Source organism: Stegostoma tigrinum, chromosome 4 (assembly GCF_030684315.1).
Source record: "Stegostoma tigrinum isolate sSteTig4 chromosome 4, sSteTig4.hap1, whole genome shotgun sequence".
NCBI lineage: Eukaryota > Metazoa > Chordata > Chondrichthyes > Orectolobiformes > Stegostomatidae > Stegostoma > Stegostoma tigrinum.
Window position 1 is genome coordinate 98981473 of NC_081357.1, and position 20610 is coordinate 99002082.

General features: G+C 44.1%; 1 protein-coding gene across 1 annotated transcript; it reads left to right on the forward strand.

Moving 5' to 3' along the window:
- Window positions 1–1781: 1781 nt before the first annotated feature.
- Window positions 1782–18976, forward strand: LOC125452514 (cyclic GMP-AMP synthase-like). Its single transcript, XM_048531036.2, has 5 exons — window positions 1782–2350; window positions 6814–7033; window positions 11884–12153; window positions 13007–13106; window positions 16663–18976. Exons 1-5 carry the CDS (start codon window positions 1841–1843, stop codon window positions 17009–17011), a joined length of 1449 nt encoding a protein of 482 aa, XP_048386993.2. The 5' UTR covers window positions 1782–1840; the 3' UTR covers window positions 17012–18976.
- The last annotated feature ends 1634 nt before the right edge of the window (window positions 18977–20610 follow it).

Consider the following 20610-nt stretch of genomic DNA (forward strand, 5'->3'; position numbering starts at 1 on the left):
CACAAGTTCTCAAAACTGGTCATACAAAAAAAGACTGGACAAATAGAACAGGTTGTCTATCTTTAATCAAAACAAAATTGAAAACACAGGTGAGAAAACAACTGTTCAGGTTTACTGAGACTCCAACAGAGTTTCTGCACTTGGTTTTGGGCAGTGTACATCAGGAGGGATAAATTAGTCTCAAAGGGGTGTGGGTCTGGGAATGAGAAAAAGTGAACAGAGATTGGATTGAGGAATGGGAGTGAATCCAGGAGTGGGAGGGGATAGGGATCAGATACAGGAATGGGGGAGAACAAGGAATGGGTTAGAAGTGGAGGGAGCAGGAAGTTGGTGCAGGAGTGAGGAGGGAGTGGGTGCAGGAATGGGAGTGAACAGGTATTGGGTGTGGGAATGGGGGTGAACAGATATTGGGTGTGGGAACAGGAGTGAACAGGGAGCGGGTATGGGAACGGGAATAAACAGGTATTGGGTGCGGGAATGGGAGTGACCAGGGAGTGGGTGCGGGAATGGGAGTGGGCAGGGAGTAGTGCAAGAATGGGAGTGAACAGGTATTGGGTGCGGGAATGGGAGTGAGCAGTGACTGGGTGTGGGAATGGGAATGAACAGGTATTGTGTGTGGGAATGGGAGTGAGCAGGAAGTGGATGTGAGAATGGGAGAGGGAGTTGGAATGACGCGGGAGAAGGGAGTGAGCAGGGAGTGGGTGAGTGAATGGGAGTGAGCGAGGAGTGAGTTTAAGGGAATGGGAGTGAGCGGAAAGTAGGTGTGTGAATGGGAGTGAGTGGAGAGTGGGAATGGGAGTAAGCGGGAAGTGTAACGTGAATGGGAGTGAGCAGGGAGTGGGTGCGGTAATGGGAGTGAGTGGGGAGTGGGTGTGGGAATGGGAGTGAGCATGGAGTGGGGAGTGAGCAGGGAGTGGCTAAAGAAATGGGCATGAGCAGAAAGTGATTACAGGAATGGGAGTGAGTGGGGTGTGGGTGTGTTAATGGGAGTGAGTGGGGAGTGGGTGTGTTAATGGGTGAGAGTAGGGAGTGGGTGTGGGAATGGGACAGAGCGGGGAGTGGGTGTGGGGATGTGTGAGTGGGGAGTGGGTGCATGAATGGGGATGAGTGGGGAGTGGGTGTGGGAATGCAAGAGAGCAGGAAGTGGGTGTGAGGAAGTAGGGAGTGAATGAGGAGAGGGTGTGGGATTGGGACTGAGGGGGGTGGGTGTGGGAATGGGAGTGAGTGGGGAGTGCATGTGAAATGGGAGTGAAAGGGAGTGGGTGTGGAAATGGGAATGAGCAGGGAGTGGTGTCGGGCTGGGAGTGAGCAGGGAGTGGGTGTGGGAGTTAGGGGATTGGAGTGAGGGGATGGGAGTGGGAGTGAGGGAATTGGAGTGAGGTAATGGCAGTGAGGGAATGGGAGTGCGAGTGAGGGAATGGAAATGAGGGGATGGGACTGAGGGAGTGGGAGTGAGGGGGTGGGAGTGGGAGTGAGGGGGTAGGAGTGAGGAGATGGGAGCGAGGGGATGGGAGTGGGGTTGAGGTAATGGGGATGGGAGTGAGGGAATGGGAGTGAAGAAGTGGGAGTGAGGAAGTGGGAGTGGGAACGAGGGGTGGGAGTGGGAATGGGAGTAGGAATGAGGGGATGGGAGTGAGGTAATGGGAATGGGGGTGAGAATGAGAGGATGGGAGTGAGGGAATGGGAGTGGGAATGACGGCATGGGAGTGAGAGTGGAGAGGCGGCGTTTGCTGCGGTTTTGGGGCGGGGACCGTTCCCGGTTTCGGTTCTGGCTGCTGCTGGTGTGTTGGTTCTTTTTGAAGATCGCGCCTAAAGTGGGCTTGGAGGTTCCGAGCGAGCGATGAGCCACAGGAAGGCAGCGGGCCGAGCGGCAGGGAGAGCCCGGGCCAGCGGGGTCGGCGGAGGGCTGTCCGGGAAAGCCGGCGGCTCGGGCAGTACGGCTGACGGGCCGAAAGGCCAGGCTGGGGGAGGGGGTGAGGAGGTGGGTGCAAGGGAGTGCAGCAACCCCGGGGGGCGCCGCCGAAAGGACAGCGAGAGCCCCGGGGGGAGAGGAAGCAGGAATAAACCGGGGGCGGCGAGGCCGGGCCGCGGGGGGAAGCGGAGGGCTGCTGCCAGGGATAGTAGCGATAGCGGGGGCCGAAGGGTCACGGCGGTGGGAGCCGAGGACCTGAACAAAGCGCTGAGGGGTGTAGTAGAAAAGCTGAAGATCAGGTCGGTACAGAAATCCCGAGCATCGAGGCAGGTGAATGAGGTGGTGGACCGCTTACTCCGATACATCAGGAAGGAATCTGGAGGCTGTTTCTCTGATGTGACAAAGTTGGCCAGTGGCAGCTACTACGAAAACGTGAAGGTTATTCACTACTTTTTTTTAAAACAAATTTCACCTGACCGCCCCACCCCACCAAGCTTTCTTTTCTCTCTCAAATATTTCTCTCCTTCTGAGTGTGCTTTTAGTTTCATTTTCCTCCGCGTTTGGTAAAGGAACTGTGTCCCGAAACGTCAGCTTTTGTGCTCCTGAGATGCTGCTGGGCCTGCTGTGTTCATCCAGCTCCACGTTTTGTTATCTCGGATTCTCCGGCATCTGCAGCTCCCATTATCTCTGTCTCCCACCAGACCCAGGGCACTTTGGGTAGTGAAACTAGCGCCCCGCCCTCACACACTTTAGGTGGATCTTCGCCTCTTTTAAGTTGTCTCAACTTTACAGCTTTTCGCTGCCGAAATCTGTCCTTAACTTAAGGCAGGTCCCCTCCGGGATCGTCGACTGCGCCTCTGCTCTGCCCCTTAGGCCCCTCTGCTTGCTGCTACCTCTCAGGAGTCCCGCGGTTTGCCTCTCTGTGGTGCCTGTCAAACGATTACTGGCGGCTCGGAGCAAGTGGCCGAAAGTTTGGTGCTTGAGGCATCGGGGCATGGATCCCTTCCTCAGCTACCGTGCTCAAGTCAATCGGAGCGCTGAACAAGCTGGGGGAGTGAATCTGGGATCTCCTCTCTATTCACTGACCCTGTCTCTCTCATGCTGCACTCTTCCCCCAAAATCAGAGGATCCCTCCCTCTGGCATTGGGAGCAGCTGCAAAGGCAGGAGATTGAGTGAAGCTGCTGAATGGCCGGCTCTGGTCAGAGAGTTGACCCCAAGCAGTGGCTTGGTCGGTGGTCAGAGAGTGACCCTGGGCAGCAGGTGTCAGTGGTCAGTGACTCCACTGAAGGGGTGGTGATGGTCAGTGAGTGACCCTGGAGGAGAGATTTCTCTTACTGGCTTATGGGATGTGGCATCACTGGCTTGGTCAGCATTTATTGCCCGTCCCTAGTTGCCCTTGACAAGTTGATGGTGCTGACCTACCTTCTTGAACTGCAGCAGTACACATGCTAGTTGACCCGCAATGCTGTTAGGGAGGGAATGCCAGGATTTTGACCCAGCATTGGTGAAATATTTCCAAGTTAGGATGGTGAGTGGCTTTGAGGGGAACTTGGAGGTGGTGGTTTTCCCATGTATCTGTTGCCCATGACTTTCTACATTGGAAGTGGTCATGGATTTGAAAGATGCTGCATAAGGATCTTTGGTGAATTCCTGCTGTGTGTCTGGATTATTGGTGGTAGAGGAAGTGGATGCTTTTAGACCTAGTGCTAATTAAGCAGGCCGCTTTGTCCTGGATGGTGTCAAGCTTCTTGAGCGTTGTTGGAGCTGCACCCATCCAGGCAAATAGGGAGTATTCCATCACACTCCTTTGTGCCTTGTAGATGGTGGACAGGCTTTGAGGAGTCAGGAGGTGAGCTACTCACCGCAGTATTCCCTGCTTCTGACATGCACTTGTTTATGTGATATTTCCAGTTGAGGTTCTGGTCAATGATAACTCCCGGCATGTTGATAGAGAGGGATTCAGTGATGGTAACACTATCGAATGTCAATGAGTGATAGTTAGATCGCCTGCTATTGGAGGTGGTTACTGCCTGGCATTTGTGTGATGCGCATGTTACTTGCCATTTGTCAGCCCAGGCCTGGATATTGTCCAGTATCTGAGGAGTCATGAATAGTGCTGAACATTGATTGCACTCATTGCAGAATCCCACTTCTGACCTTATGATGGAGGGAAGGTCATTGATGAAGCAGCTGAAGATGGTTGTGCCGAAGACATTACCCTGAGGAAAACCTGCAGAGATGTCCTGGAACTGAGATGATTGACCTCCACCGACCATGACCATCTTCCTATGTGTCAGGTGTGACTCCAACTAGTGGAGAGTTTGGCCCCTGTTTCCCATTGATTCCACTTTTGCTTGGGCTCCTTGATGCCACACTTCATAGCCTTGATGTCAAGGGCTGTCACTGTCACCTCACTTCTGGAATTCAGCTGCTCTGTCTGTGTTGGTCAAGAGCTGAGTGACCCTGGCAGTAACAAAACTGGGCGTCACTGAGCAGTTTATTGCTGAGGAGGTGTGTTGTTTCATAGCACTGTTGATGACAACCTCCATCACTATTGATGATTGAGAGTAGACTGACAGGGCATTATTTGGCTAAATTGGATTTGTCCTGTTATTTGTGTACAGGACACATCTGGGCAATTTTCCACTTTGTTGGACAGATGCCAGTGCACTAACTGTAATGGAAGAGCTTGGCTGGGAGAGCAAGTTGTGGAGCACAAGTCTTCAGTACTGTTGCTGGAATGCTGAATGCTGATTAACCTTGCAGTTTCTAGTGTCTCCAACCATTTCTTAGTATCACATGGCGTGAACTACATTGGCTTAAGACTGGTATCTGTGATGATGGGAACTACTGGAGGAGGGTGAGACAGATCATCCAATTGGCACTTCTAACTGAAGATTGCTGCGAATGTTTTGGTATTATCTTTTGCAGTGATGTTAAGCTCTTCCCCGCGCACCCACCCCTGAGACCAGCCTATGGACTGCCTACCTTTCTACCCTGGACCCCAGAAATTCTTTCCATTTAATTACATAGGTGTACAAGATAATGAGAGGCATGGATAGAGTCGATAGCCAGAGACTTTTCCCCAGGGCAGGATTGACTACCACGAGGGGTCATAGTTTTAAGGAGTTAGGAGGAAGGTATAGAGGAGATGTCAGAGGGAGGTTCTTCACCCAGAGAGTTGTGAGCGCATGGAATGCTTTGCCAGTGGTAGTCGTGGAAGCGGAGTCATTAGTGACATTTAAGCAACTGCTGGACATGCACATGGACAGCAGTGAATTGAGGGGAATGTAGGTTAGGTTATTTTAATTTTGGATTAGGATTAATCCACGGCACAACATCGTGGGCCAAAGGGCCTGTACTGTGCTGTACTTTTCTATGTTCTATCCTCCAACCTTAAAAATGTCCCCATTCCCTCAGGTAGTATTCACCTTCCCTGAGGGAGGAGAGGGGTCTCCTTTCCTCAGGTTTCCATAGCATCACTGCATAACATACAGAAATCTCCATGTTGCAGGGTGTTCTTATGTCTGATCTGTGTTGGAAGAATTACAGTCTCGCTCTAGCAGTAGTCACCCTGCTAGGTAACATTGTCAGAGCGCCTCTGGTGAAGCGTTAGTGTTCTGCCTTATTTGTATGCCTTGGTTTGCTGGGGTGGTAGGCATTATTTCCAGTTCTGTTTTTCAGTGGTTTGTATATTGGGTCCAGTTTAATGTGTTTGTTGACGGAGTTCTGGTTGGAATGCCAGATCTCCAGGAATTCCCTGACATGTCTCTGTTTGGCTTACGCTATTACAGATGTCTTGTCCCAGTCAAATTCGTGTCCTTCTTTGTCTATGTGAATTGAGACCAGTGGGAATTCATGTCTCTTGGTGCTTTGTTGGTGTTCATGTATTCTTATTGTCAGTTTTCTTCCAGTCTGGCCTGCGTAATGTCTCTCACAGTCCTTGCATGGTATTTTGTATATTATGTTAGTTTTATTGGTTGTGGGTATGGGGTCCTTTGTGTTTGTCAGGAATATATGTAAATAACAAGCAGGATAGAACATCAACGATTCACCGGAGGTGCACTGATGATGCTACCTGTCCGGGTGATGAAACATCTGTAATCAACCACACTGGCTTAGTGAGCAAGCCTACAAACTAAATCGCTTATTATTGCTACAGTAAGGGTGTAACTCTTCCAACACAGAAAAGACATAGAGAAATCTCTATGTTGCAGGGTGCTTCTATGTTATGCAGAGATGCTGTGGGAACATGAGGAAAGGAGACCTCTCTCCTCCCTAAGGGAAGGTCATTGCTACCTGAGGAAATGGGGGCATTTTTAAGGCTGGAAGATGTAATTAAATGGAAAGAATTTCTGAGGTCCCGAGTAGAAAGGTAGGCATCCCATAGGCTAGGCGCAGGGGAGGAACAAATGCTAGAGGTAATGGAACACTCGAGCAGAATGTTTTAGAAGGGTTGCTGCTTTTCATAAAGGCGTGAGTAGTCAGCGTTGGAGTTGGAATAAAGCTTTTTGAACTCGAGCCATTTGCTAAGATCAGAGCTGAACCTTGACACAAAGTTTGTTTTACCTTCTTTTTGAATTCCCTTACTTTTGGAAACCCAATCTCAGTCTCCAATTTAGACGACTGAACATTCACACCCCTATGGGGCAGAGAATTCCAAGATTCATAATCCTTCAAGTGAAGAAATTCATCTTCATCTATCTAAAACAGCTGGAGAGAGTGGGGAGATGGGCTTGGTGGTGGGAGTACGTAGCAGAAGACAATTTGATGAATGCAGAGGCCAGTGAGTTGTATGGTCACTGTGTGTGTGCACGTGTTTGGAGGGTTGGGGGACAAGGAACAATGAGCTTGTGATGAGATCATTTTTGTTTCAGCATTTTACTTTTGGTCTCTGCAGATTTCAGAACCAAATGAATTTGACATAATGATCGTCATCCCTATTAAAAGAATTCAGTTTCTGGAAGTGGACACTGAAGGTGCTTTCTACCAAGTGACATTTAAGAGAAAGCCGGGTGCAAACCCCCTCAGTCAGTTTGTTTGCAATGACACACTGTCTGCTGAAGAAATGATCTGTCACCTCAGGAAACTCATCAAAGAAGGGGTGAAAACTCTGACAGGTTGGTATTAGGTTGTGGTCATATAATTTACACATTCCTCCATTATAAGGTAGCTGTTGCTCAGGAAAAGTGGGTCACTGAGGTGAGATCAGAACAGACACCCATCCTGCCTTTATCTAACGCACTACTGGTGGCTGCAGTGGGTAACTTGATGAGCAGGATACCTTCTAAGTGTGGGCATCTAGGGGCTGTACTTTGCTCACTGTTATCAAATAATTTGACCCATGCACTGGGATCCAGGAAACAGCTGAAAAGATAGCAATTGCAGAGGTGGGAACATTATAGAACTCACTAGATTCTTGGAGGGTTCCAGTGGATTGAAAAACTGTTCATATAACACCCCTGTTCATGAAGGGAGGGATATAGAAACAATAGACTAGGAAGCCTAACATCTGTCACTGGGAAACATATTAACATTGATTATTAAGGAAGAAACAGCAGAATATTTGGGAAGGTTTAATGCAATGAAACAGTCAACAGGTTTTGTGAAGGAGAAATAATATTTTACAAATTTGGCAGAGGTCTTTGAATGTAAAATGAGTATAACAAGGCAATAGGTTAAGTGTGTGCAAGAAGTTGGCAAATGGACATAGAACAGTACAGCACAGAACAGGCCCTTCAGCCCACAATGTTGTGCCGACTATTGATCCTCATGTATGCACCCTCAAATTTCTGTGACCATATGCATGTCCAGCAGTCTCTTAAATGTTCCCAATGATCTTGCTTCCACAACTGCTGCTGGCAACGCATTCCATGCTCTCACAACTCTCTGTGTAAAGAACCCACCTCTGATATCCCCTCGATACTTTCCTCCAACCAGCTTAAAACTATGACCCCTCGTGTTAATCTTTTCTGCCCTGGGAAATAGTCTCTGGCTATCAACTCTATCTATGCCTCTCATTATCTTGTATACCTCAATTAGGTTCCCTCTCCTCCTCCTTTCCTCCAAATGAAGAGAGAGTCCGAGCTCAGTCAACCTGTCTTCATAAGATAAGCCCTCCAGTCCAGGCAGCATCCTGGTAAACCTCCTCTGAACCCTCTCCAAAGCATCCACATCTTTCTTATAATAGGGCGCCCAGAACTGGACGCAGTATTCAAAGTGCGGTCTAACCAAAGTTTCATAGAGCTGCAACAAGATCTCACGACTCTTAAACTCAATCCCCCTGTTAATGAAAGCCAAAACACCATATGCTTTCTTAACAACCCTGTCCACTTGGGTGGCTATTTTAAGGGATCTATGTATCTGCACACCCAGATCCCTCTGTTCCTCCACACTGCCAAGAATCCTATCCTTAATCCTGTATTCAGTTTTCAAATTCGACCTTCCAAAATGCATCACCTCGCATTTATCCAGGTTGAACTCCATCTATCCAGGTTGAACTCCATCTGCCACCTCTCAGCCCATCTCTGCATCCTGTCAATGTCCCGCTGCAGCCTACAACAGCCCTCTATACTGTCAATGACATCTCCAACCTTCGTGTCGTCTGCAAATTTGCTGACCCATCCTTCAATCCCCTCATCCAAGTCATTAATAAAAATTACAAACAGTAGATGCCCAAGGACAGAGCCTTGTGGAACACCACTCACCACTGGACTTCCAGGCAGAATATTTTCCTTCTACTACCACTCGCTGTCTTCTGTTGGCCAGCCAATTCTGTATCCACACAGCAAAGTTCCCCTGTATCCTATTCCTCCTGACCTTCTCAATGAGCCTACCATGGGGAACCTTATCAAATGCCTTAAGGAATTCTTAAGGAAAATGCCATATTACTTCAGTAAGATAATAGTGAATGTCTGGGTCAGGAATTTTTATCTCGACAGTTCAAGATACAAATGAGAAAAGGAAAATTCACAGCCCCCATATCATTGGAGAGCACACATTGTCTGCATTGTGAATAAAGCTGTTCCTGTTATATCAGAACATTTACTCTGTATATTTGCAATGATCTACGCTGCAGAATCCCTACAATGTGGAAGCAGGCTATTTAGCCAAGCGAGTCCACACCAACCTCTGAGGAGCATCCCTCCCAGTCCCACTCCCTCACCCTATCCCTATAACCCTACTTTTCCCATGGCTAATCCACCTAACCTGTACATCTTCGGACTGTGGGAGGAAACTGGAGTTCCCATGCAGACACAGGGAGAATGTGCAGACTTGACACAGTTACCTGAAGTTGGAAGAGAGTCTGGGTCCCTGGTGCTGTAAGGCTGCAGTGCTAACCACTGAGCCACTGTGCTGCCCATGAAGACAATTTCCAGCCAAACTGCTCAGAACACTTTTCTTGTTTTGCCTGACTGGGTAGCACACTGGAAGTCGAGCCCTGCTAAACTTGAGGGTGTCACAAAAGTTAAAGATTTGAAAAATTATACACAATTTCCCCGCTTACCTGACTTTCACACAGAAAGCATGGCTGGATTTCTGTACTTCTACTCATCTTGAATGAACAAATTTTAATTACGGATTTACAATTATGAACTGTTGACATATAACTCTACTGGTTAAAACTCTAAACTCTTATAAATTCCCCCTTAAAAGGGAAGACCGGGAAGGCAGCTCAAATGGTCCCTTTCCGTGGGGTTCACTGAGATAACCTTTTTTTCCCCTTGTCAGGACTTGCTGCTCCTTGATCCTCCTTCTCCATGTCCTTTCATTTGCTTGCAGGAGGCACAGAATAGTTGATTCACATTTATAAAATCTCTGACTAAGTGTTTAAGAGCCACAGCTTAAAGAAAACTATGAGGGAAAAATAAAACTGGCTTTCGTCAGGCTTGAGATGATTTTTTTTTACTGCAGAGAGCAGGAACAGCTCCTTACCTCTCAGAGGTTCGATAGCTTCACACTCCAACATTTAGCCACTCTCAGCCATTGGCAAGCAGAAAGTCTTCACCATTGATAATTGGTCACCAGATCATAAATGTATCAGAGACTGGTTTGTGGCTGAAGCACTATTCATACATACCCCTTGGTTGCAGCTTGCCTGTAACTAGGGTTTCCCCATTGTATGAACAGCTTCGTAAACAGCACTTAGAATAAACGTTATTTAACTTTCTTTCAGAAATAAATGCAGCAATCCATCAACAATCCTTGGCTTTTACATCAGTTTTTTTTTCATTTCAATCCACAATCAGAAACAAAAATAAAAACCATATAATCTTTACACAACATACTCAACCTCATCATAGGGACCGACTCATCTGAGGGACCCATCTAGTGAACCTTGACTATACTGCTTCCAATGCAAGTACATCCTTGCATAGATAAAGGAAGCCAGGAGTACATTCAAGACTCCAGTTGTTGTTTCATAGCCCTGTGCAATTTCAGCAAGACTTATTTTTATACTCCAACCCCCATTTAATAAAAGCCAACATGCTATTCACTTTAACTGCTTGCTGTATCATCATGCTAACCTTGCATTACTTATATGAGTATATCCAAGTTCCTCTGGTCTCTGTTTCACACTCAATTAATCTGTCTGCATCTTAGAGTCTGTGTCCATTTCTTAGCTTATTGTGTTTATTACAGTTCCAACATAATCTCCGTTGGTATGCTGTAGACAATGACCATCATAATAGTCCATAAACCAACTTTTCCTTTTTTTTAAAAAGCCCAACCTGCTACATTGAGCTGTTATAGACATAAAAGCCAAGTTCCCTTTGTCCCTCTGAACTTTTATGAATTCTACTTTGTTTTTTGTGCCGTGGCACTGTTGTCTCCAAATGCATTATTAGGATGAAATACCATTTGCCACTTTTGTATCTGAAACAAAATATGCAACAAAATTATCTACCATGCATGTTTAACTCCAGAATAGCATCAGAAAGCTACAGTCCATTTACAGCACCACTTATGCCTGAATGCTCCCAAAACAGTGTAGTGAAAAATCAAGATGAATACTAAAATTGTGCAAGTGTGAACTCTGGGAAGTACTGTGTTATCTCTCACACTGATTGAATGTTGTTAACTGCTACCTCTCCAGATATGGAAGAGATGGCAGGATTGTTCTTGCATGATTAATATCCTGTGACTTAGCAGCAAATTAAAGGTTAGAAACAAAGAGTAGATGTGTCACTCCTAGCAACCCTACAAAGTAACTAGCTGCAGAGTATGCTCTCCTGGTAGGTCGAGTGAGCTATGATGTGGCTCCCTACTGTGGGGTTCAGCTTGTTTCTCAGGCAGCTTAGACTTCAGCAATGAAGTGAAAAGCTTAGACTGGGGTAGAATGTGCCAACAATTATGAAGAGGCAGAAAATCATTTCCAAGGGCAGAATTCTGCATTTGGCAGAATGTTGGAAAAGTCAGAACTCTGCCGATTGGCAGATATGTCTTATCCCTGGCACAGTTTGGCATTCAACCAGCTCTGGGTGGCTGGTTTTCATTTTAACCACTTCTGTATCACATACACCAAAGATACAAAAAGCGTGCTGGAAATCTGGAACTCTGCACCAAAAGTGTGCATATTAGGAGTCAATAGAAAGTTCCAAAAATGAGATTGAAAGATTCTTGTTGGACAGGAATGTCAAAGGGTATGACTCAGTGGTGGGTAAATGGCATTCTGATGCATAGATCTATAATAATTTATTTGGATGGTGGAAAAGCTTAGAGGGGCTAAATGGTCTTTTCTTATTCCCTTGTTCCTCCAAGTTAATAGCATGGAAACAGCCTCTTCACCTCTGGTTGGTTTTCTCCTGTTGACCACTAGCAATTCACTTTGGAGGAGCAACCCTGAAAATTAGTAAATGTTTCTGGTTAATGGCCTAAATCCATTTAAACACTGCAATTATTACAAATAGTTACAGTTATTTATCATAGTGGTTAGAAAGCTTACTCCTTTTAAACTCTTTGCCGACAGAATACAACATAAAATTGGAAAGGAGAAAGCCAGGATGTCCTGCTGTGACCCTTCAGATTGAGGACAAGGAATATGGGCCAATCTCCCTGGACATGGTTTTAGCCCTGGAGGTTCATTCACAGAGCTGGCCAGGGAGCACCACCAAAGGTCTAAAGATTGAAGGCTGGCTGGGAAAGAAAGTCAGGAAAGAATTCAGGATGAAGCCTTTTTATCTTGTACCAAAGCATCCACTTAACCTGGCAGAAGGAGCATGCAATCAATCACAGAAAGGTAACTTACCCTTACACCCAATACACCACCACCTCTCGGACAAACTGCCACATACATAACAATTTCTCTACTTACATGTACTAATGTTACTAAATGGTTGAGGGTTCAATGGGGCAGGTTTCCTCGGATCTCACTCTTATGACTTCACCAAAACTCTAAAGTACGGAAATCAGGTTCCCACAGAAATCCTCACAAAACCACAATACACTAAGAACTTTGATCAGAGAATTTTCTCTTCACAAGCAATCCTGGCAGAAATCAGGCAAAAGGATTGTGAATTTGGAGCTGTATTTTCACAGAATCATTGAATCTCTACAGTCTGGAAGCAGCCCATTCAACCTATCGAGTCCATACTGACCCTTTGAAAGGCATCCCATTCAGAACCAGCATCCCATCTGACCCCTCTCAATCCCAGTAACCTTGCATTTCCTGTGGATAATCCATCTAACCTTCATATCCCTGGACTGTGGGAGGAAACTGGACCACCCAGAGGAAACCCACACAGACAAGCAGAGAATGTGCAAACTCCACACAGGCACTTGCCCCAGGCAGGACTCGAGCCTGGGTCCCTGGCACTGTGAGGCAGCAATGCTAGCCAATGAGCCACCATGCCACCCTGATTTGGTGGTGTCTATTGCACCGATGCATAATCACAACAGGAGGACTGTCAAAAGCCAACGATCTTTCTGAGGAAGATCGAGCTGCATGAAGCCTTATACTGGAGTTCACAAACCTGACTGCAGGGAAACAAACGGTGGACCAGGGAGCATGGGAATGGCACAACTAACACTGCTTTCTGGTTGAAGCCTGAGCTTTTGACTATTATATTTTGATTATGTTTTAATCATTATAGAAATGTGGCGGATTTCATTCTCACATATTGAAAAGATGATGCTCCTGAACCATGGCAGCTTAAAGACGTGCTGTGAAAGTGAATCATCTAAATGTTGCAGGTGAGATTTGTCACTCATTACTATCACCTATTACTGACCTGGTTAGGAACAATAGAAAACAGGCACGTACTCTAATGTGAACTTTGTTCTTTTCCTACCTACTTAATTTCCTACTTTGTACTGAGTGAGGCAAATCACATGATATTAATAGCTAAGATATTTTGATCATGTTAATGTTGGACTTGGGGAGACCTCATTAAACATTTTGGAGGTTTGTTGAGTCAAGTCAGCTGCAGGATTTGACAGAGTGGACCATACGAGAAACAGGAATAGCAGTAGGCTATTTTTCAGCCTGAGATTATTGTGTCTTTCAGTGAGATCATGGTAGATCTGTGACCTAATTCCTCATGCTCCTGAATATTTTTGAATAATACAAATACATCATTCTCAGATTTAAAATTAACACTGGATCCAGCACCATTTGCAGAAGAGAGTTCCAAAATTCTGCCACTCTGTGCAGAGATGTTTCCTAATTTTACTGCTTTGAGATCAGGTGTTATATACGCCCTTGTTCTAGACACCTATATCAGTGCAAACAGTTCGATCTGTCCTTCATGTTCCACTTAATACACTAAAAACTTTGATCAAATCATCTCAGCCTTCTGAATTCCAGGGAATACAACCAAGCTCTGTGAAATCTGTTCTCATAATTTCAACCAGGAGTCCAGGCACCATTCTAAAAAAACTAGGTTGTACTCATTCCAAGGTCCTTCCAAAGGTTCTGGTGTCCTAAACTGTTTACAGTACTCCGGGTGTAGTCCAGAGAGCTTTGTAAAGATGAAGCATGATTTTTATGTGTTCTAGTGCTCTAGATGGAAAGGCCGGCAGTAAATTAGCATTTTGGATTATTATCTGTACATTCTGATGATGTGTAGTTGAACGACCAAGTGTCTTTGCGCTGTTACCATTTTTTATTTTTAACTATTTAGAAAATATCCTGTTCTATCCTTCTTAGATCCTCACGTTTGCATACACCAAAATCCATTTACCTTAGTTAGGCCTATCCACTTAATGTGTCAATAATTCTTTGGAATATTATGCGTCCACATATTCTGCTTATAGTTCTGCCACCTATCTGCAAACTAGATTTACGCCTTTCTATACCATCACTGAAGTTCCTAATAAACACTGGAAATAGTTGAAGTTCCAACATCGATCTTTTGGGATACTACTAGTCAAATCTTGCTGATGAGACTTTGTGCCCATTAACTCTACTGTTTCCCATCACAGAATCCCTACAGTGCAGAAAGAGGCCTTTGCCTGATCAAATCTGCACTGGCCCCTGAAGAACATATGCCCAGACCATACCCCACCCAATCCCCGTAACCCCACATGGGGTTTTTACCATGGCCAGTCCATCTAACCTGCACATCTTTCAGCAAATTTTCCAATCAGGTCAGTCATTTGTCTTCAATTTTAGACAGCGACCTCTTGAGAAATAAAATCGAATGCCTTCTGGAACTCTATGTAAATGACATCCAAAAACATTTCTTAGAGATTCATAGATAAGTGGGTTGAAATGAAATGTAAAAGCAGGAATAGAGCAATTCAGTCCATCGAGTCTGCTCTGCCATTCGTGAAACTATGGCTGAACTGACAGTCCTCAGCTTCATTTTCCTGCCTTTTCCCTGTAACTTTTGAATTCCTTGCCGATTAAAAATCAGTCTAATTGAGCCTTTAATATACTTAATGAACCAGCTTCAATAGCCTTCTTGTGGCAAAGAATTCAATAAATACATTATTTTCAGAGAAGCAATTCCTCTTCATTGCTATTTTAGAAGTCCCTTATTCTAAGATTATGCCTTCTAGTCCTACTCTCTCAAGACTCTCCTGAACACTTGTGGCTGGGACAATGGAGTGCAGGTGTACACACCTTTCCGCAGCCCCTGAGGGTAGCGGACCCAACTCTCTAACCAGTCTATGGAGGCAACCAGATGATTGCTTGCTTGAGGCAGCCGAGTCCTCACCTGCTGCAGTGCCCCACATACCCATTTGTTGCTCCTCTGTGAATGTGAACAAATTCTCTGATTACCTACACTACAGGGTCTTCTCCTGCCTGATACTGAAAGCAGCAGAGTTTTTGAAGTGAGATGCTCACCAGCTTGTGCTCCCAAACTTTCTAGGCAAGACATTCTCCCTGAGGTGTCAGTATCTCAGCTAGCAGGAGGTAGCCATGCCAATGCTTCCACTGAGACTTTGACACATCATCCTCACAGGTTGAGGAGGTGGCTTCTCCTGGTCCAGGCTGTTTCTCTGCCAGGACCATGATCACCCCACTGGTACCTGCAAGACACAAGGAGTGAAGGTGTCACAGCCAATGGTTAAAAGTGGTGTGTGATGAATGACACTGGGAGTGGGGTTAATGAGAGGGCTGCAGTGGAATGAAAAGTGGCACTTACTGACTTGGCAAAACATGAATATCTCAGTATCCCTGCTGCCGCAGTCATGGCTCCCTCCTGGGTGAGCCTGATGTCAAGTATCTCTCCAACCATCCAGGTCTTTTCTGTTTTATTGTGTGTTGCCTTCATCTAGACAGAGAGAAAGGGAGATATTCAGTGAGGTGGAAGTGGGTGGCACAGCTGGTGAAGGTGGGGGCAAGCTGGTGAGGTGTCCCAGGAGTGAGTAGGTAGTATACAGGCCAAGTAGAGTTAGTGTCAATGACGAGAATGAGTGAGGGAAGATGTTGTAGGGAATAGTGTGTGTAGTGGAGCATGAGCCTTGGTGGGAGGTAGGTGCAGTTGCTCAGATAGACAGTGATTGAGGTAAGAGAGGCATGTGTTACTTACCCTGGCAAAGCAGAGCTCTTCAGCCACTGTGGGGAATTGGTTATTATTCCCTTCATTAATGTTTTTGTTATGTTAATTTTGATTATTATCTCTCCAAGATTTAATTTTAGTTTTTGAGATTGTTGGCACGTTTGACCCGATCCTCTATTGTAAATACTGATGTAATTTTGTTGACAAAATCCACATCACCGTGGTTGATTTTCCACAGCTCACGTTTTTTCTGGCCACTCATTCTTTTAGTTAGAAAAGTGTTGATTTTGAATTTCTTCCAAGTTTCTTTTCATATTCTTGTCTTCCTCACCGTTTTGTGATCCTTTGCTGGATTTGTGCATTTTCTTTGTTTTTAAGTCCTTTTACTTTTAATCTGTTTACATGTTCATGGCTTTTTGTGGCAAAAAGAGCTGTTGCTGTTTACAGACATAAATGGATTGTGTGTCATATTTCACTGAAGTCAGCCTTGCGCAAATCTAGTATATTGCTTTTTATCAGTTTTCCTCCATTTCTAATTATTTTTAAAATATACTCATTACGATCCAATTTTCCAGCTGCATTGGGTACAAATGATAGTACTCAGCTTCGACTCTCCATGTGGGATGGGGCAGGGTCCTCATCGCTTAGGCTGCTCTATTAACAGCAGGGGGTGGGGTTTAGGTGAAGGGCAAGAGGGCAAATGCCATTTAAGAGGCGATTGCCCCCGTAAGTCAGGGAAGGTCAGCAGAATGTTGCACAGAGAATAAAATGTAGACTGAAACTGTTGTAATTTTTCACAGGAAGCCCTGTCTGAAACTTTTGAAAAACCTCATCCAAAAACTTAAGGAGAAGAATCCTCGCATTCTGGCGAATGTTGTTTCATACCATGCAAAAACAACGCTGCTGCACGCATGTGTCAAAAGACCTCAAGATGAACAGTGGTCCTTTGAAGAACTTGACACCTGCTTTCTTCAGCTGGTGGACGACTTCATTGAATACCTTAAGGCATCCAACCTTCCTCATTTTTTCATTCCCACATTCAATCTCTTTAACCCTTCCTCATTTAAGTCAAAATGCAGGGAAACTCTGTTGCGTCTAATTGAAAGCGAGAGAAAGAATAACTTCCAAATCTTGTCACGGTCCCGGTAATTGCGTAACAGTCACTGATGATTCAAGTTTGGGAGAAACACAGATAGCAGAAGTTGAGAAGTTTGGTTTAAAAACAGCCCCTGGAATCCTGAACTAAATGCATGCCAAATAGAACACATAGGCAAGGAAATTATGTTGAACGTTTGTAAAAGACAGGTTACACTTCCAGCTGGAGAACTACGTTGATCTTAGCAATTGTGCAGAGAAGATTTACAAGAATAGCGTTTCAGATGAGGGACACAAGTTGTGCAGAGAAACTGAACAAGGTGGGATTATTCTCGCAATAGCAGAGTAGGTCATGGGAACATCGCAACAAGGTTTCTGATTCAGGAGATATTGAGACTGACAGCACAGATAGTAATCAGAGGGGGACAGATTGAAGGTCTTTGGCAAAAGAAGCAGGGAGGTGTATTATATTCTATCACAATTAGTTGATGTGAGATATGCTGAGTGGTGTTGGAAGCAGCTTCAATAGTTGAAACTATTCAACGTTCAACACGTAGTTACTTGGAAAGGTGAAATTTATCAGACTACTGTGAAAGAGCAGGGGAAAGAAACAACATGGGCACAATGTGCTGAATAACCTCTTTTTGTGCTACAAGTCATTCTATGAAAATAAGAACCTGATGGATTTGTGCAATAGATTTTGTTCTCATTTTAATGCTGGTTAATTTACTGGGATCAAAAAGTCTGCAAACCAGTGAATTTAACACAATGACAAGCAAGTTCAAGCATAACAGTGGAGCAGGACCTTCAGACATTTTTTAAGAAGAGCCTGATCTTGTTTTAGCAGCTAAATTTGTCTGTTCATTTTTGAAATTTTAAATCTTAAGGTTACATGTACACACATGGTTAGCTGACTGGTCAGACAACTGGTTTGTAATGCACACTGATGCCAACTGCTTCAATTCTCACACAGGCTGAGGTGACAATGAAAGCCCACCTTGTCAACCTCACCCCCCATCTGAACCATGGTGACCCTCAGGTTAAATCACCATCAGTTGTTTCTTTTTAATGAGCGTGTAGTTCTCTGGGACTATGGTGACTTTAATGTTTTTATGGCCAACAGAACCATCACTGAGTGTAATATTAGTGTGACTAGTTCACAACAGCCAATTCTGAATACAAATTATGGACCAAAGGTATTATAACAGAAATGTACAAAAATAAGGACATTGCTGCTTGTCTTTTGACAGTGATGTCCATTCAGGGTTATAGGTTTCTACTGTGATGGACCAGGCTGACGCTCACGGGCACATGAAAGCAGGGCATTCTATACAGCAGTCACACCTGGAATACAGAATGTGTTTCCATTTGGCCTTATCACTAAGGACCTAAAGTGTGGTGTAGCTCATAGGACAGGCTGTTGCCATCTTTAATGACTGGAAGCAATCTCTTCCCAGTCATAAATGTCAAATGCCATCAGGCCTCAGTGTCTTTGCAGCGTTTTCTTTGTCTTCCCCTGGAATATTGCCATTTGAGAAAATATACCCTGGTGATGCCCGTTAGGCGTCCAGGCAGTGATTGATTTTGCAGGCATTTTGAATGTTTGTAGAGCTGGCTTCAAGAATGATGCAAATCTTGTTTAGTTTTTCATCACACTATTCTATTACCTACTCTCATTACATTTTATTGGGATAATGCAAATTCTTATCTCGACGGCTTTGAAGCAAATATCCAAGTTTCCTGAGCTACCTCCAAGAACCACAGAAAAAGGACTTGCTGCTTTCTATTGGTTGCACTGAATGTATCACGTTTAGCTTTAAATAAAATAAACCAGGAATAGTATCTGAAAAACAATATTATTGTAAAAATAGATTCACCAAAATATGCTTTTATACTTTTTATTTGCTAATATAAGCTACAGAACCAAAGGAGCAAGGATCCACCATCACTTCTGTTACAAATTTGGCACTTTGTTCACATCAACTTAAGATTTCAACCCTAAATTGTTTAACATTTATAAATGGAGAACTTTTGTGTTTATATGTAAATTGTTGGTGATGAATAAATGGAAGATTTTACAACTTTGACTTTGTATCAGTTATTGTTAAGGCCTTTGAATAGGACTTCTAGCATTTGTTGCAGCATCATGCAAAGCAAGGCTAGGCAAGGCAAGGCAAGGCAGAAAATAAATTAGAAAATTACAGGCTGCACGTAACAATGGTAATATAGTATTCATGAGAAATTTTAAATTTCAAATGGACTGACAATTAAATTTGCAATAAACATACACTTCGCTCGACTAACTACTTTGCAGAAGATAATCTTCTAGATCAGTATATTGGGTAGCCAGCCAGGAAATGTGTTACTCTGAATGTAGAATAATGCAAAGGGGGAAAGCTAATTAAGGCCTAGTGGTATTATTGCTGGACAGTTAATCCAAAGACTCAGGTAATGTTCTGGGGATCCATGTTCAAATTCTGCCATGGCAAATGGTGGAATTTGAATTCAATAGAAAATCCGGAATAAAGAGTCTAGTGATGACCATTGTTGATGGTCGGTAAAACCCATTTGATTCACCCATATCCTTTAGGGAAGGAAACCGCCATCCTTACCAAGTCTGGCCTATGTGTGACCTCAGACCCACTGCAATGTGGTTGACTCTTAACTGTCTTCTGTGCAATTATGGATGGGAAATAAATATTGGCTCAGCCAGTGACTACACTCATTAAGTTATATTGGGATAATACAGGTTCTTATCTGTCACAAGACAGATGCGAAGCAAATATCCAAAGTTTCCTGAGCTACCTCCATGAGCCATAGAAAAGGACTTGCTGCTTTCTATTAGTTGTACTGAATGTATCAGGTTCATGAATGAATTAAAAATAATAACTTGGTCAAGGGCCCCCAAGGAAGAGTGACCATAATGTGATAACTCAATATAAAATTAACCAGAGTTTTAATTTCAAACAAAGCAAATTAAATACTATGAGTGATGAATTGACTAAAGCAGATTGAACAACTAGATTAAAGATCATGATGGTGTATAAGCCATTGAAAACACCTAAATAATTAAGATATCATTTGCAACAAAAACATAGTCCATTAAAACATAACAAACTTGCAGGAAATGCAGCATAAACCACAAAAGGAATTAAAGATTGCATTTGTCCAAAGGAACAGGATAATTATGGTTCCACAAAAAATAGTAGCTGGCCTTACAATTGGGTGGATTATTGAACACAGCACATGAAGATAGTGACAAAGAAAAAAAAACATGAGAGTGGACTAGCAAGAGAAAAGACTAACAGTTTCTGAACATTGTAAATCAGGAATTTTGTGTTAGTACACACGATAATATGATCCAATCACATACAAACTAATACACATGCTTATCTTATCTACTCAGATTACGTGTTCACATCTCCTGGCTGCAGTATCTACTTTGTTGATTATAAGTACATTGTAAGCAACAGGAGAGGCTGAGAGTAAATTAAACAATGTCTATTTTTCATTTCAAGAGCTATCCTCAGGAACTGACCCCGCACCAATGGGGAAATCATCACAGCTTACTATGTTTGCAGAGACAGGCTGGTATTTGACTCGACAACAGGCTTTCAATTAGCGTAATCAATGCAGAAATGAAATAACCCTTC